At 42.6% G+C, this 13,717-nt stretch overlaps 1 protein-coding gene across 3 annotated transcripts in view; it reads left to right on the top strand.

Annotated features, from left to right (window-relative positions):
- The window catches only part of DNAH3 (dynein axonemal heavy chain 3), a 170,553-nt gene that overhangs the window by 69,997 nt on the left and 86,839 nt on the right, over window positions 1–13,717 (top strand). For all 3 annotated transcript variants that reach the window (XR_009256448.1, XM_058710216.1, XM_058710217.1), the window contains 7 exons: window positions 3,139–3,253; window positions 6,476–6,674; window positions 8,163–8,271; window positions 8,498–8,611; window positions 9,366–9,542; window positions 11,547–11,638; window positions 12,743–12,962. Coding sequence is in view for 2 of the 3 variants with exons in the window: in XM_058710216.1 (XP_058566199.1) it covers window positions 3,139–3,253; window positions 6,476–6,674; window positions 8,163–8,271; window positions 8,498–8,611; window positions 9,366–9,542; window positions 11,547–11,638; window positions 12,743–12,962 (1,026 nt within the window). In the remaining variant the exon portion in view is untranslated. The remainder of the gene's footprint in view (window positions 1–3,138; window positions 3,254–6,475; window positions 6,675–8,162; window positions 8,272–8,497; window positions 8,612–9,365; window positions 9,543–11,546; window positions 11,639–12,742; window positions 12,963–13,717) is intronic.

Consider the following 13,717-nt stretch of genomic DNA (forward strand, 5'->3'; position numbering starts at 1 on the left):
CAAGCTCGATTAAGATTTGAATGACATATACTTAAAATAGCCCTATTTTCTGAACAACAACAAGAAAAAATCATAGCATCCAACTCTGACATTGGGAAAGCCAGAGTTTTCATGGGGATGGTGGGATGGATTTGGAATTGAGGCTGTCCTGGAGTTCTCTAGTGTAACACCTCTCATGATCCTTCCCAGGTAGAAATACTAGGCTGTAATATACTAAATTTTTATCAGTCTTCACTTCCAGGGGTGAGCTTGGCAAAATTTCTATCAACAGAGACCTCTTATCTTCTTCCTGGGCCCAAATACCACCTGGTCCTGTTTTCCCCTCCTCCTTTACCATTACCACTTCTTGCCACCTGCAGTTCAACACAAACCCACCTACAACTCTTCATTCAGCTTTCTTTTAAGACCAAGAATGTTGAAGTCCTCCTTGTCCTCAGATCCAGACATGCATATTTCCAGTTAACTCCTTCCGTGGAGGCCAATGCTTGAGAGTTCAAGACCTGGATGGACTTGGGGGGTGCCTGGGTGGGTTAGTTGGTTAAGCGTCCAACTCTTAATTTCGGCTGAGGTCATGGTTCATGGCTTTGAGCCCCATGTTGGACTCTGCGCTGAGAGCACAGAGCCTGCTTGGGATTCTCTCTCTCTCTGTCCTTCCCCACCCACCCCCCCTGCCCCCACCATATGTATATACATTTTCTCACTCTTTCTCTCTCTCTCTAAATAAAAATTAAAAAAAAAAAGATCTGGATGGACTTGGGTTCATATCTTGTACTTTCCCTTGTTAGCTGTGTGACCATGGGCAAGTTATTTAATCTAAGTCTTGGTCTCCTTGCCTCTACAATGCGCCACAGTGCACCACATTGTAGTACAACATCATACTCTTCTGTGGGAGAGTTAAATGAAATACTAGCAAATGAGTCACTGCTACAGACCAGGCTATGAATCCCACAGGGCAGAGGCTATGTCTGTTTTGCTTGCTATTATATCTTCAGGGGTTACTGCAGTGCTGAGCACATAGTAGGTGCTAAATATTTGCTGAACAAATGGATTGTAACTCCATTCCCAACCTTTTTACCATAAACATACTTTCCCATGTTTATTCCATTAGACCTTCTGTTATTCCCCCTGTAGATGACTGGCTGCAGACAAGAAAATATTTTAGTTTATTATACTTTGTTTTATACCTTAAAATTAGAACATTAGTATTTAACCAGCATTCAAATTTCTACAGATTCCATGTTGATAATTCCTACAAATATACTTTACACTTGCCGACTGCTTTCATGTATTTCATTTCACACTTTTGAAGCACTAAAAAATTATGATTTTTGTGACTGCATCTCTGTGCCCCAGTTTTCCTACCTGTAAAAGGAGAGCCTGCTTCCCATCACACATCAGTGCCATAGAGTACCTGTGTGTTGAATGATGTGGCTCAGTGTCTTAAAGGGAGCAAATGTTGGTAGAGGATCACCATCCATCCATCCATCCATCCATCCATCCATCCATCCATCCAGTATTCCTTTAATAAATATTTGCTTTACATCTGCCCTGTGCTGAAATGATGCTACTAGGCAAAGGGAATTAGAAGTGAATCAGAGCGACAGGGTCCCTGTCCTCATGAATTTACAGTCTAGTGGGGGAGATAAAAAGTCTCTTCAGTAGGAGTGTGATAAAGAAAGCTTAGGGATTCAAGAAGCATGGGAAGGAAGGAGAGAAGAGAGAGGTTAGGATTAGAGATGATTTCCCAGGAAAATGGTGCCTAAGAGGAGACCTAAAATATAAGCAGGGATTAGCCAAGCAAAAAACAGGAGAAAGAGTGTTCGAGAGAGAGAGAGAAACCACAATGTGCAAAAGTCTGAAGATGAAAAATGTGGTGCATTCCAGCAACTGAAGGCACTTTGGTTCAGAATAGCTGTGGAATGAGTGTGGTTAAGAAAGATGTGGGGAGGGGTGCCTGACTGGCTCAGTTGGCAGAGCATGGGACTCTTGATCTTGGGGTTGTGAGTTTGAGCCCCACACTGGGTGTAGAGATTACTTAAAAATAAAATCTTAAAAAAAAAAAAAAAAAAAAAAAAGATGCATCACCAAGAGTTTTCCAGACTCACAGCAAGGGCAATGGGGAGGCATTGAAAAGGCTTTTTTTTTTTTTTTTTTTTTTTGGCTATGTGTCAGGTACCTTATTAATAATAATAAAAACCATCAGTATTTACTGGATGCTTTATTCACACTGTGCCAAGTGCTTCGCCATTTCATTTAATCTTCAAAACAGCTCCAAGAGATAGCTGAAATTATCTAGACTCGGCAGAACAGGAGACTAAGACTCAGCAGGTTACTCTATTTTGCCCAGAACTGCATAGCTAGGAAGTGGGGAAGGTGAGCTATGAACCTAAGGTGGTCTCACTTTTTTTCCTCTTTAAAATATATTTGTATTTTTTAACTCTTTATTTTGAAGTAATGTCAGACTCACAAATAATGTTGCAAAAATAATGCAAAGAGTTCTCATATCCAGTTTCACCCAAAATTAACATCTTAAATAGCCACAATATGATTATAATTATCCAAATCAGGAAACCAACATTGATGCAAGATACATTCTTATCTAATCTGTTCCAGGGTCATGGTTTACATACATTTACTTTTCACATCTCCTATGTCTCCTTTAATCTGAAAAAGTTTCCATTTTTTAAAATTCCAATTTACTGCATAATTTATATACAGTAAAATTCACCCTTTTTAGTGTACAGTTCTGAGTTTCAACACATACATACATTCATGTAACCACCATCACAATCAAGATATAGAACAGTTGCATGCCCCCCAAAGTTCCCTCACTGCCTTTGTAGCAATCCCTTCCCCTGTTCCACACCTCTGGCAACTACCAAGCTGTTGCCTGCTCCTGTATTTTGTCTTTTCCACAGTATCATAACAATAAAATCAAGATATCTGGCCTTTCCAATTTGACTTCTTTCAGTTAGCATAATGCATTTGAAATTTGTCTTGAGGTTAATGAAGAGAGTGAGGTAAAGGTTGCTGGAGGGATGGCTTGGGCCATGGGCTGGTGGATGGTGCCATTCCCCAAGAGGGGATTACAGAGAAGAATCCAGTTTAACCAGATGTCCCCTCCTGTGCCCCTGCCAGGATTTTCTGAAAAAGAGCAACAATCAGATCACACAGATTGTCCAGCTGGTTCGAGGGAAGCTAAGCAGTGGGGCTCGACTCACCCTCGGGGCCCTCACGGTCATCGATGTCCATGGTGAGCAAGGAGGCTTCTCTGGCATTTCTGACTGTCTAGGAATAGCAACCAGGCTTGCTGCTCTCCATTCTCCTGGATGGAGTGATTCAGGGTCTCCTTTCCTGTTGGGGAGAGGCTTCTCTAACTGTAAGTAAGGTGAGGGAGTAAGAAGTCAAGGCTTCTGTGAATCTCCACCTCCTTTTCTCTCCCATCCCCACCCTTATTTCCAGGGAACCCCTAAGCAGGGCCCTCTCACTGAGACCATGATGGCCAAAGCCATTTCTAAGATTCACCAACTTGGAACATTTTCTTGAGGCTGACCATAGCTAATATTTTTGAATACCCACCAGGTACGAGGCTTTGTGGTCAGTGCTTGACATACATTATCTTGTTTTTATACACACTTAACAAATTAAGAACCTGAGGCTTAGAGGGTTAAATAACTCACCAGAGAGGAATACAGCTACTAAGTGGCAGAAGCTGTTTTGTAATTTGATGTCATTGATTTAATGGTAATTCTTTGTCTGATTCCAAACCCAAGAGACTGGAAATGGGCAGTGTATGCAGGGAGAGAACAGGTGAGACATAATGCCTTCCGGCAATTCCTTTAAAAAAAAATGGGAATGCAAGCTGGTGCAGCCACTCTGGAAAACAGTATGGAGGTTCCTCAAAAAACTAAGAACTACCCTACAACCCAGCAATTGCATTACTAGGCATTTATCCATGGGATACAGGTGTGCTGTTTCAAAGGGACACATGCATCCCCATGTTTATAGCAGCACTATCAACAATAGCCAAAGTATGGAAAGAGCCCAAATGTCCATCGACGGATGAATGGTTAAAGAAGATGTGGTATATATATGCACAATGGAGTATTACTCGGCAATCAAAAAGAATGAAATCTTGCCATTTGCAACTATGTGGATGGAACTGGAGGGTATTATGCTAAGTGAAATTAGTCAGAGAAAGACAAAAATCATATGACTTCACTCATATGAGGACTTTAAGAGACAAAACGGATGAACATAAGGGAAGGGAAACAAAAATAATATAAAAACGGAGGGGGACGAAACAGAAGAGACTCATAAATATGGAGAACAAACTGAGGGTTACGGGAGGGGTTGTAGGAGGGGGGATGGGCTAAATGGGTAAGGGGCACTAAGGAATCTACTCCTGAAATCATTGTTGCACTATATACTAACTAATTTGGATGTAAATTAAAAAAAATTAAAAATAAATTTTTTTAAAAAAAAGGAGAGGAGGAGGAGGAAGAACTGGGGCCTTTATATAAAACAAACCACCCCCTCACCCTCACTCCATCACCACCAAGGAAACTAGGGCTGGACTAGCTGGTTGCCTGGAAACAGTGTCTCTCTTGTTCATACACCCAGCTGCCTCCTGGCATTTTGTGGCATCTTGTTCTCCTTAAGATTGATGCTCATTTCTATCTAATTTTGCTTGGATAGACAAGCATGAAATCAGGGAGAGAGAAGGGAGAATGTGAACTTCATCTAGTAGGAGTAAGAAGTGCATGTGTGGTTACCACCCAGGGTTCCCCAGAATGGTTGTGTTCACACATTTGCACATACACACTCAGGCACGCACACGTGCACGCGCGCACACACACACACACACACACACACATGCTGCATCATGCAGGCATTCCCCATACTCAGTCCCTTGAGAGTCATCTTCCTCTTGGATCCCTCATGGAGACCCCTAATCCTGCTACTACTCTGTGGTTTCTCTGAAGAACCTAGAGGGGAATTACATTCCTCAGGAAGGACGGAAGAGCTATTGGTGTAATCTTCAAGGACTCTTCTCCGGAGGGTTTTGGATTTTACTGTCATGAAGAAGACTTCTCTTCACAGAGGGGCAGTAGACTAACAGAAGCATCCCTTTGCAAAGTTATGTTTCTGAGATACTAAATTCAGGCTACTGTCCTAGTTATGAGATCTCAATAGCTCTCATCCAAGCATTCCATAAAAAATAACTAATGATTCTCATAAACCTTTATTTATTCTTCAACTTCAGGGCTCCCATAACTGTGAGAAAATTAAATTAGGCTCATAATCCTATGAGAGAAAGAAGGACACCCAGAAGTATATCTCCCATCTGTTTTCTCAGGCCCCGAGATGGAAAGACTATATGTAACCATGGGTTCTGGGGACCCCTTCCCTTGCCAACTGCATCAGGCCAAGCTGACTGTATTCTCCTAGGATATCCTAGAAGCCTGGAACAGGGTCAAAAGGACCATATTGGGGATTTGACAGCATTTGGGGTAACTACATATTGCAAATCTCTCTGGGTCAGTCCCCCCAGAATTTAGGAACAATAACAATAGCTAGTATTTATATAATCTTTCCTTTTTTCTTTCTTTCATCTATCTGTATCTGCATATATATGTGGATATATATTTATATATGTACACATGTGTGTGTACATATGTGTGTATATACATGTATGTGTATACAGTTGGCCTGTGACCAACCTGGGTTTGAACTGCACAGGTCCACATAGAAGCAAATTTTTTCAATAAGTACAATACAGTACTGTAAATGTATTGTCTCTTCATGACTTTCATAATATTTTCTCTAGCTTACTTTATTGTGAGAATACAGTATATGATACATATAACTTGCAAAATATGTGTTAATTGGCCACTTGTTATCTGTAAGGTTTCCAGTCTAAGAGTAGACTATTAGTAATTAGGTTCGAAGGGAGTTGAAAGTTATAAGCAAATTTTTGACTCTACAGTGATTAGGCACCCCGACCCCTACGTTGTTCAAAGGTAAACTGTATATACAGTTAATCCTCCTAATAACCTTCTAATAACCCTAGAAGGTGGGTACTATGTTATCCCCATTTTACAGATTATGCAACTCAAGAGAGAGGTTGAGTAACCTGCTCAAAGTCACGTAGCTAGTTAATGGCAGAACCAGAATTTGGATCCAGGCAGTCTGACTTCAGAGTACGCACTTTTAATGCCTCTGCTGTACTGTCTGAGAGAAGACAATGTAGCATGTTCTCTGCCAGGCTTCTTGGGAGAAGCAAAGTCCAGCTTCTGAAAGATATTGCTGCCTGTAGGTTAGGAGTGGGCAGGGAAGCTAGTTGAGCCTGAAACTGTTTGGATAGTGAAGGGTGGCCTGGATAATGTCCTGACATCCTGAGCAGTCTCTGGACATATGAGTATGCTGATGGCTCTGCACTTGTGTGTTTCCACATCTGCATCTGTTCCAATAGCTCGCGACGTGGTGGCCAAGTTATCTGAGGATAATATTTGTGATCTAAATGATTTCCAGTGGATCTCCCAGCTGCGTTACTACTGGGATTCAAAGGATGTACAGGTGCAGATGATCACCACAGAAGTCTTATATGGCTATGAGTACTTGGGGAACTCCCCCCGGCTGGTGATTACACCCCTCACCGACCGCTGCTACAGGTAACCTCTGGGTCTCCCCCAAGACCTGAAGGGTGAATAGAATGCCAGAAGGAAAACCTTCTGGGGAAGAAGGTGTGGAGCATCTTGAGTTTGTAACCTTTACCCTCTACATTTCAGATACTCAGATCGTAGAATTTTGTCCTTAATTATCATGGTCCCACAACAGGCGTGGAAATTAGCCCTTAGGCCAGAAATGAGAACCCAGTAGGAATCCTAATGCAAATTAATGTGGCCAAACCAACAAGCAGAATGTTGATGCCTGTCCTTAAAAATGCCCCGGTACTGGGGTGCCTGGGTGACTCAGTCAGTTGAGCGTCGACTCTTGATTTCAGCTCAGGTCATGATCTCAGAGTTCATGGGGTGGAGCCCTATATCGGGCTCTGCACTGACAATGCAGAGCCTGCTTGGGGTTCTCTCTCTCTCTCTTTCTCTCTCTCTCTGCCCCTCCCCTGCTTGTGCTCTATTTGTCTCTCTCTCTCTCTCTCTCTCTCTCTCAAAATAAATGAACTTTAAAAAAAAAATGCCACAGTATTTAAGTAGAAAGCTGTCCAGTGGCAGGAATCAAGATGGTGCCTGGAGATCCCATAGACGAAAGAATCAAAAGGGGCCAGGTGAAGGACTCAGGCAAGGAGTCTCCAAGCTCAGCCATCCAGTCTGATGGCAAGACGTAGTCATTCTGTGCTCAGCAAAGTGCTTTTCCACTTTCCTTGGTATTCATAACATTAGAAATGTGAACTTTGTGAATGTGTCAACTTTGTGATGTTTAGATTTTCTTTGATTTTGTATATTCCTTAAAGTGGAATTTTTTTAATTAAAAAGACAATTCCTGAGTATTTTTTCCTTTGAAAGTCCTCAAACACCTGTTTTCTGTGTTCTGTGATTTTTGTTCTTCATTCATTTTTTTCATTATTCACTAGTCATTTCTTAAAGTCTCCTGTGCCCCATGCATGACCTCAAGAAACCCTCAATCTAATGGGGTCAGGGGAGAGAGATAGATGATTATAAGATGGTGTGTTAACTGAAACTATAGAGGCCCATACAATGGACTGTAGTGCCACACTTAACACGTCATTAATTTCTAATATTTATTTTGCCCCTAGTGTATCAAACTGAATCAAATACAGGTCCTGAAGTCAAGAGTTCATAATCCAGTGGGGGAAATAGATTTATTTTCACCACTCCATTAGAACTGGTGATCTTTCATGTGTGGAGTTTATGAAGATTTTTTACCTTTATTTGATTCATTTGTGTATGTATTCATTTATCCATTCAATCATTCATTAAAACAAATGTTTATGGGTGCCACCCATGCACCAGGCTCTAAGATTACAGTACTGAGTAAAGCAGAATTTTTTACAATGATGATATCCTGGTCATATAATCAGGGAAAAAATTTAAAGCTATTTGTAGGAGTCAAAACAAAGCAAAAGTCTCTTTCTTCCCTGTGTCTTAGGACTTGGGCACCGAATTCTTATTTTCTTCCCTTAGGACACTGATGGGGGCTTTGAAGCTGAACCTTGGGGGAGCTCCGGAGGGACCAGCTGGTACAGGAAAGACAGAAACCACAAAAGATCTGGCCAAAGCTTTGGCCAAGCAGGTAGGGAGATGCTGTCTGTTCTCACCCTCTCTTGTCATCCCTGTCTAGACTCCTATCAGGGGAGTGGGCATTAAGTTCAAGATGGTTAAGGGTGAGAGAGGCAGAGTTGGGCCCCAGCTCCTACAGTGGAATAGGAAGAGAAGAGCCACACCCGTGTTTTATGGTGCAGGGTAATTCAGATATGAGGGAACCCACCCCTAATGGTGCCCACATTCTCCTTCTCTAGTGTGTGGTCTTCAACTGCTCAGATGGTCTGGATTACAAAGCCATGGGGAAGTTCTTCAAGGGACTGGCCCAGGCCGGAGCATGGGCCTGCTTTGATGAGTTCAACAGAATTGAGGTAATCCTGCAACGGGACTACAGAGCAGGGATTGGATATGCAGGGGCCTTTTTCTGGGCTCTTAGCTGCTCAGTGACAGTGCCTTATGTCTCCTCTAAGACTGTTGCACAGAGTAAGTACTCAATGAACTAAACAAAAACAGTCCCAAGGAGACAAAGTGCATATTTTATATACATATGGATCCTCAGTATATTCATTCCTTCGCTCCTTCATTCAAAAATTTATTGAGTAGCTAGTATATGTCAGATACTCCGCAATTGTTCATGACACAAAGATAAGTAAGAAATGATTTTGCCCTCTGAGTGTTAGAATTGAGCAAAGGGAAATAAAAAGTAAGTGAAGCACATAGAATATGATAGAAGTCTATGGTAGTGGTACAAAAGAGGCATCACAAAAGAGAGGGGGTGATTAATTCTATTTGGGTAGGGAATTTAGGTCAGGAAATGTAAACATGCAATGGGAACCAATAAACACTGAGTACATACTATGGGTCAAGCATTATGCTAGGTGCTGGAACAGAGATAAAATACTATGGAAACTAGTAACACATACATACACACACATACACACACATACACACATATCAATTTTCTTTTTCTTTACCAAAACCCCAAACCATTCTTGTAATTTTGAAGGTGAAGTTCTGGTTTTTAGGTGATTGGGTTTTTTCATTGCTAAGTGAAGGAGACTCTGGCAGAGTTGGGTGGTGGCTGTCAGAGCAAGAGCTCACATCTGCCCACTATTCTCACTCCAGGTAGAAGTGCTATCTGTGGTGGCTCAGCAGATTCTCAGCATTCAACAAGCCATTGTCCGGAAGCTAAAGACATTCATCTTTGAAGGCACCGAGCTCCTTCTGAACCCAACCTGCGCTGTCTTCATCACCATGAACCCTGGATATGCTGGCAGGGCTGAGCTGCCAGATAACCTCAAGGTAAACGTGAGCATGTATAAATTCTGCGTGTATTTTATGGTGTAGAAACCTCTGGAGGTAACAGAAGATCTCACAGAGAAGGCAAATAATGGGTGACATTTTTCAGCTGTGAGAATTAATAGTGGAGCAACAATGGTAGTAAGTTAGTCCCCAGAACCTAACTGTTGCCCCAACAATGTCTCGTGGGGGAGGGGCATATATCCATAATGAACAATGGCAATTAGAAGACAATGAACACTAGAACAAGAGTCACTATTTCTGTTGTGTACAGGAGGTCGATGAGAGGAACCAGCTGGGCTTGGTAGGGACTCTGACAAATGCCCCCTCTAGAGGGAGCAGCCCTTACTTAGCCGCCAGCCTACTGTTGCCAAGCAGGAATTGTCACATCTTCTCATTTTTCAGGAAAAGCCAGACATTTGGATTTTTACATGTAATCTGATTGTTGTGATCCTGGCTAAATGCAAAAAAAAAAAAAAAAAAAAAATCACTGTAGGCCAAACAAAAACATCTCATAAGACAGCATCAAAGGTAGTCACAGAGAACTCTGGGAAACTTAGGCAGAACCACATGGAGGTCCTCTTCATTACCAGCCTGCTTAAGCTGAAGTGGTGTCCATATCAAAACAGGCTGTTCCAACCAGCTGCAGAGAGGACAAGGAAGTATGTATGTCCCCAGTGCCTACTGCTGAGCTGGCCTGAGTTGCAGCCATGGTAACAGCTACTGGTCCTGCTGCTAGTAGAGAAGGAAGGTGCCTCTGAAGGAAAAGTCAACCAGGCCGTCTTCAAGGGAATAGGCTGTAGATTGTGCTCTGATGGAAGGAAAAAACCCAAAGTACAAAACGGCTGGCTCTCCTGTACGAGGAGACCCTAGCACCCCAACTGCATGAAAAGAGGGGCCAGAGAGAGACTTCTAGGCCTGCTTCTTTATGGATTTTCTTCTACGTTATTAATTCCATGAATGGAATTCACAAGACACAAGAGTGGAAGACACAAGAGAGACCCAGCCAAACCCATATGAGTACTTCATGTGCCAGAAACGCGTCTGATTAGTGCTCTGCGATCTTATTCAGAAACTTCTTCTCACTGCCCCCCAAATGGAAAAGAGTCAGGGAGATCCTTAGTAATGACTCCTCCCGTCTAGGCCAGGATAGGCCAATGAGCACCAAAGTGCAATTTGGACCCACATTTCTCATTTTTACCACCCAACGGTTGTAATCCCCCCCACCCCCTGCCACACCTCTCCCAGCCAGCAATCCTGTCAAGTCTGTATAAGCAGCTTTCGTGAGATAGTGTGGTATAGCAGAAATCACCAGGGGGTGGTGTCAGGAAGCCTGGGTTCTAGTCCTGGCTCTACCTGTAACTGACTGTTTGGACTTCTGTAAGATCTAAGGTAATAACAATAGCTGATGCTTATTGAACACTCACTTATGTGCCACACACTGTTCTAAGCACTTCACTTATATGATATCATTTGTTCTCATGAGAACAATACAGTTGTTGGCCCATTTTGAGGTGAAATAACTAGAGGGAAATTACTTGCCCACAGCCAATAGACAGCAGTACAAGTACTCAGATCAGTATCTGTCTGACTTCAAGATTCTTCAGATATATATTGGTCCTGAATTCCTAAATGACTTCCTCTGTCCTTAATGAACAAAGGAAAGGTCTGATAGTTGAACGGTACTCATTTGGCATAGGGAAATGAGGTGTTATTAGAATACCAGCACCTAAGGCCTTCCACGTAACCACTGAGGGACCCATTGTGGCAACATGTACATAGACAGGGCCAGTGGGGAGGTTAGCTGGGCAGTGGATCTGCCCAACAAAGACGGTCTCTTGGCATTGATTTGTCCTCCTGCTTTTCTTTCCTTGATTTCACTGGAATGGTGTGAATGACTTTCCTGCTTCTCTTTGTATCTGTAAATACACCTTCTCCCAGAGTTTACTGTGTGTGTTCAGGTTCTCAGTGGCCTTTTCTTTTCTTTTCTGGCCATTTGTTTTCTAGGCCTTATTCCGGACAGTTGCCATGATGGTGCCAGATTATGCCCTCATTGGGGAAATTTCCCTCTATTCCATGGGGTTTCTGGACTCCAGAAGGTATGTGATATTGGCTTTCCAGTAGGTTCTAAAGGTCCTGAAAGAGTGCCTTTTGTGTGGTGGATTCAAGTTAGGTTGCCCATTGGAAGAAAAAAAGAAACAAGAAATGGACTTTGGCTCCCTCGTTGATGTGACAGCAACTTAGCCCTGGCTTTGGTCCTGACCAGGAGATGGTCCAAATTCCCAAGAAAGAGCCTCCTCTCTCTTTATATATACGTGGACTCCTGCTAAAGAAATCGGCCACTCATCTTCTCTTTATCCCAACCCTGTGTACATACACACTCACACACACACACACACACACACACACACACACACACACACACACACACACAGCTTAAGGCAAGACTTTAAAACATGAAATTATTCCAAGATTAAAGAGGAAATTTTTAATATGATTTAGAATTAACATTGTCAACAGCATAACATTTATTGACTTTAAATGTTTTTTAATGTTTATTTTATTTTTGAAAGAGAGAGAGATGCAGAGTGTGAGCAGGGAAGGGGCAGAGAGGGAGGGAGACACAGTATCTGAAGAAGACTCCAGGCTCTGAGCTGTCAGCACAGAGGCCAATGCGGGGCTCGAACCCACGAACTGTGAGATCGTGACCTGAGCCGAAGTCAGGCACTTAACTGACTGAGCCACCCAGGCTCCCCCATTTATTGACTTTAGTGGATATGGGAAAAAATTGTTAGGTTATAGAAGTGAAAAAAGCAAGTTTCTTCTCAGTGACCCTGAGTTCCATTCTCCAGGGGTTAATATTGTTGATAGTTTGATGTTTCTTCCAAAATGTGTGTTTGTGCATGTGTGTGTGCTCATATATTCACATATACACATAAAAGTATATACCCATACAATTTCTTGTATAGTAGGTTGTATACACATGTGTGTATGCTTACTCTTTTTCCTCCAAACTTTGAAAGAGAACTCTTCCTTAGCTCATCCTGGTAACTGTTAAAAGGACTTCAGATGATGGGGCTTCTCCATCAAGTCCATGAATAGGTCTGGTTCCTGAAGGGACAGGATACAGGGATGTTGGGAATGTCTGATGAGCAGGAGCTGTTCCTCTCTGGCGGTCTGCAGACATGTCTCTGCCCTCCCAGTCTCGCCCAGAAAATTGTCGCAACCTACCGTCTGTGCTCGGAGCAGCTGTCCTCACAGCATCACTATGACTATGGCATGCGCGCGGTCAAGTCTGTGCTCACTGCTGCTGGCAACCTGAAGCTCAAGTATCCCGAGGAGGATGAGAGTGTCCTGTTGCTCCGGGCCTTGCTTGATGTCAACCTGGCCAAGTTCTTGGCTCAAGATGTCCCTCTGTTTCAGGTATGCAGTGCTTTGGGACCTTGGCCAAGTGCTGGGACTCAGTTTCTGAAGATGAACTATTTCTCTGGCACCCTCTCCATCTCCAGCCAGCACTCCCACCACCAGATACCCTCCCCCAAAAGTTAGATAATGTGATAGCACTATCCCTGTCTAGTTCCTGGCTTAAAATTTTTTAAATGTTTTTATTATTTATTTTTGTGAAGGGGTGGGAGGGTTAGAGAGTGAGGAAGACACAGAATCCCAAGCAGGCTCCAGGCTCAGAGCTGGCAGCCCAGAGTCCGACATGGGGCTCAAACTCATGAACCGTGAGATCATGACCTTAGCCCAAGTCGGATGCCCAACTGTCTGAGCCACCCAGGCTCCCCTAGTTCCTGATTTTAATAAAAATGATTTCACTGATAGAATAATATCTGCCATTGGTTTGGGGTAGGTTTTTTTTTTTTTTTTTTAACCAAATGTAGTTTTCCTTTGTAATTATTCTAATTCCTCTCTTCCTTATCAGGCTGTGAGCTCCATAGAGACAGAAATTATGACTATCTAATTCATTCCTAGTACAATAACTAGAAGATAATACAGACTTATTAAATATTTGAGGGCTTTTTAAATTATTTGGGAGGGAAATCATATTTTACAGATTGTGTTGGAATTTGCAATTGTGGATGAGTTTTGGCATAGAAAAATGAGGTTTGGAATTTTACAAAGACTTCTGCTGTCTGTGAATCTCATTTTCAGAAAGTGTCGAGGTCATACCCCCT

Source organism: Neofelis nebulosa, chromosome 18 (assembly GCF_028018385.1).
Source record: "Neofelis nebulosa isolate mNeoNeb1 chromosome 18, mNeoNeb1.pri, whole genome shotgun sequence".
In the NCBI taxonomy this organism is placed as follows: Eukaryota; Metazoa; Chordata; class Mammalia; order Carnivora; family Felidae; genus Neofelis; species Neofelis nebulosa.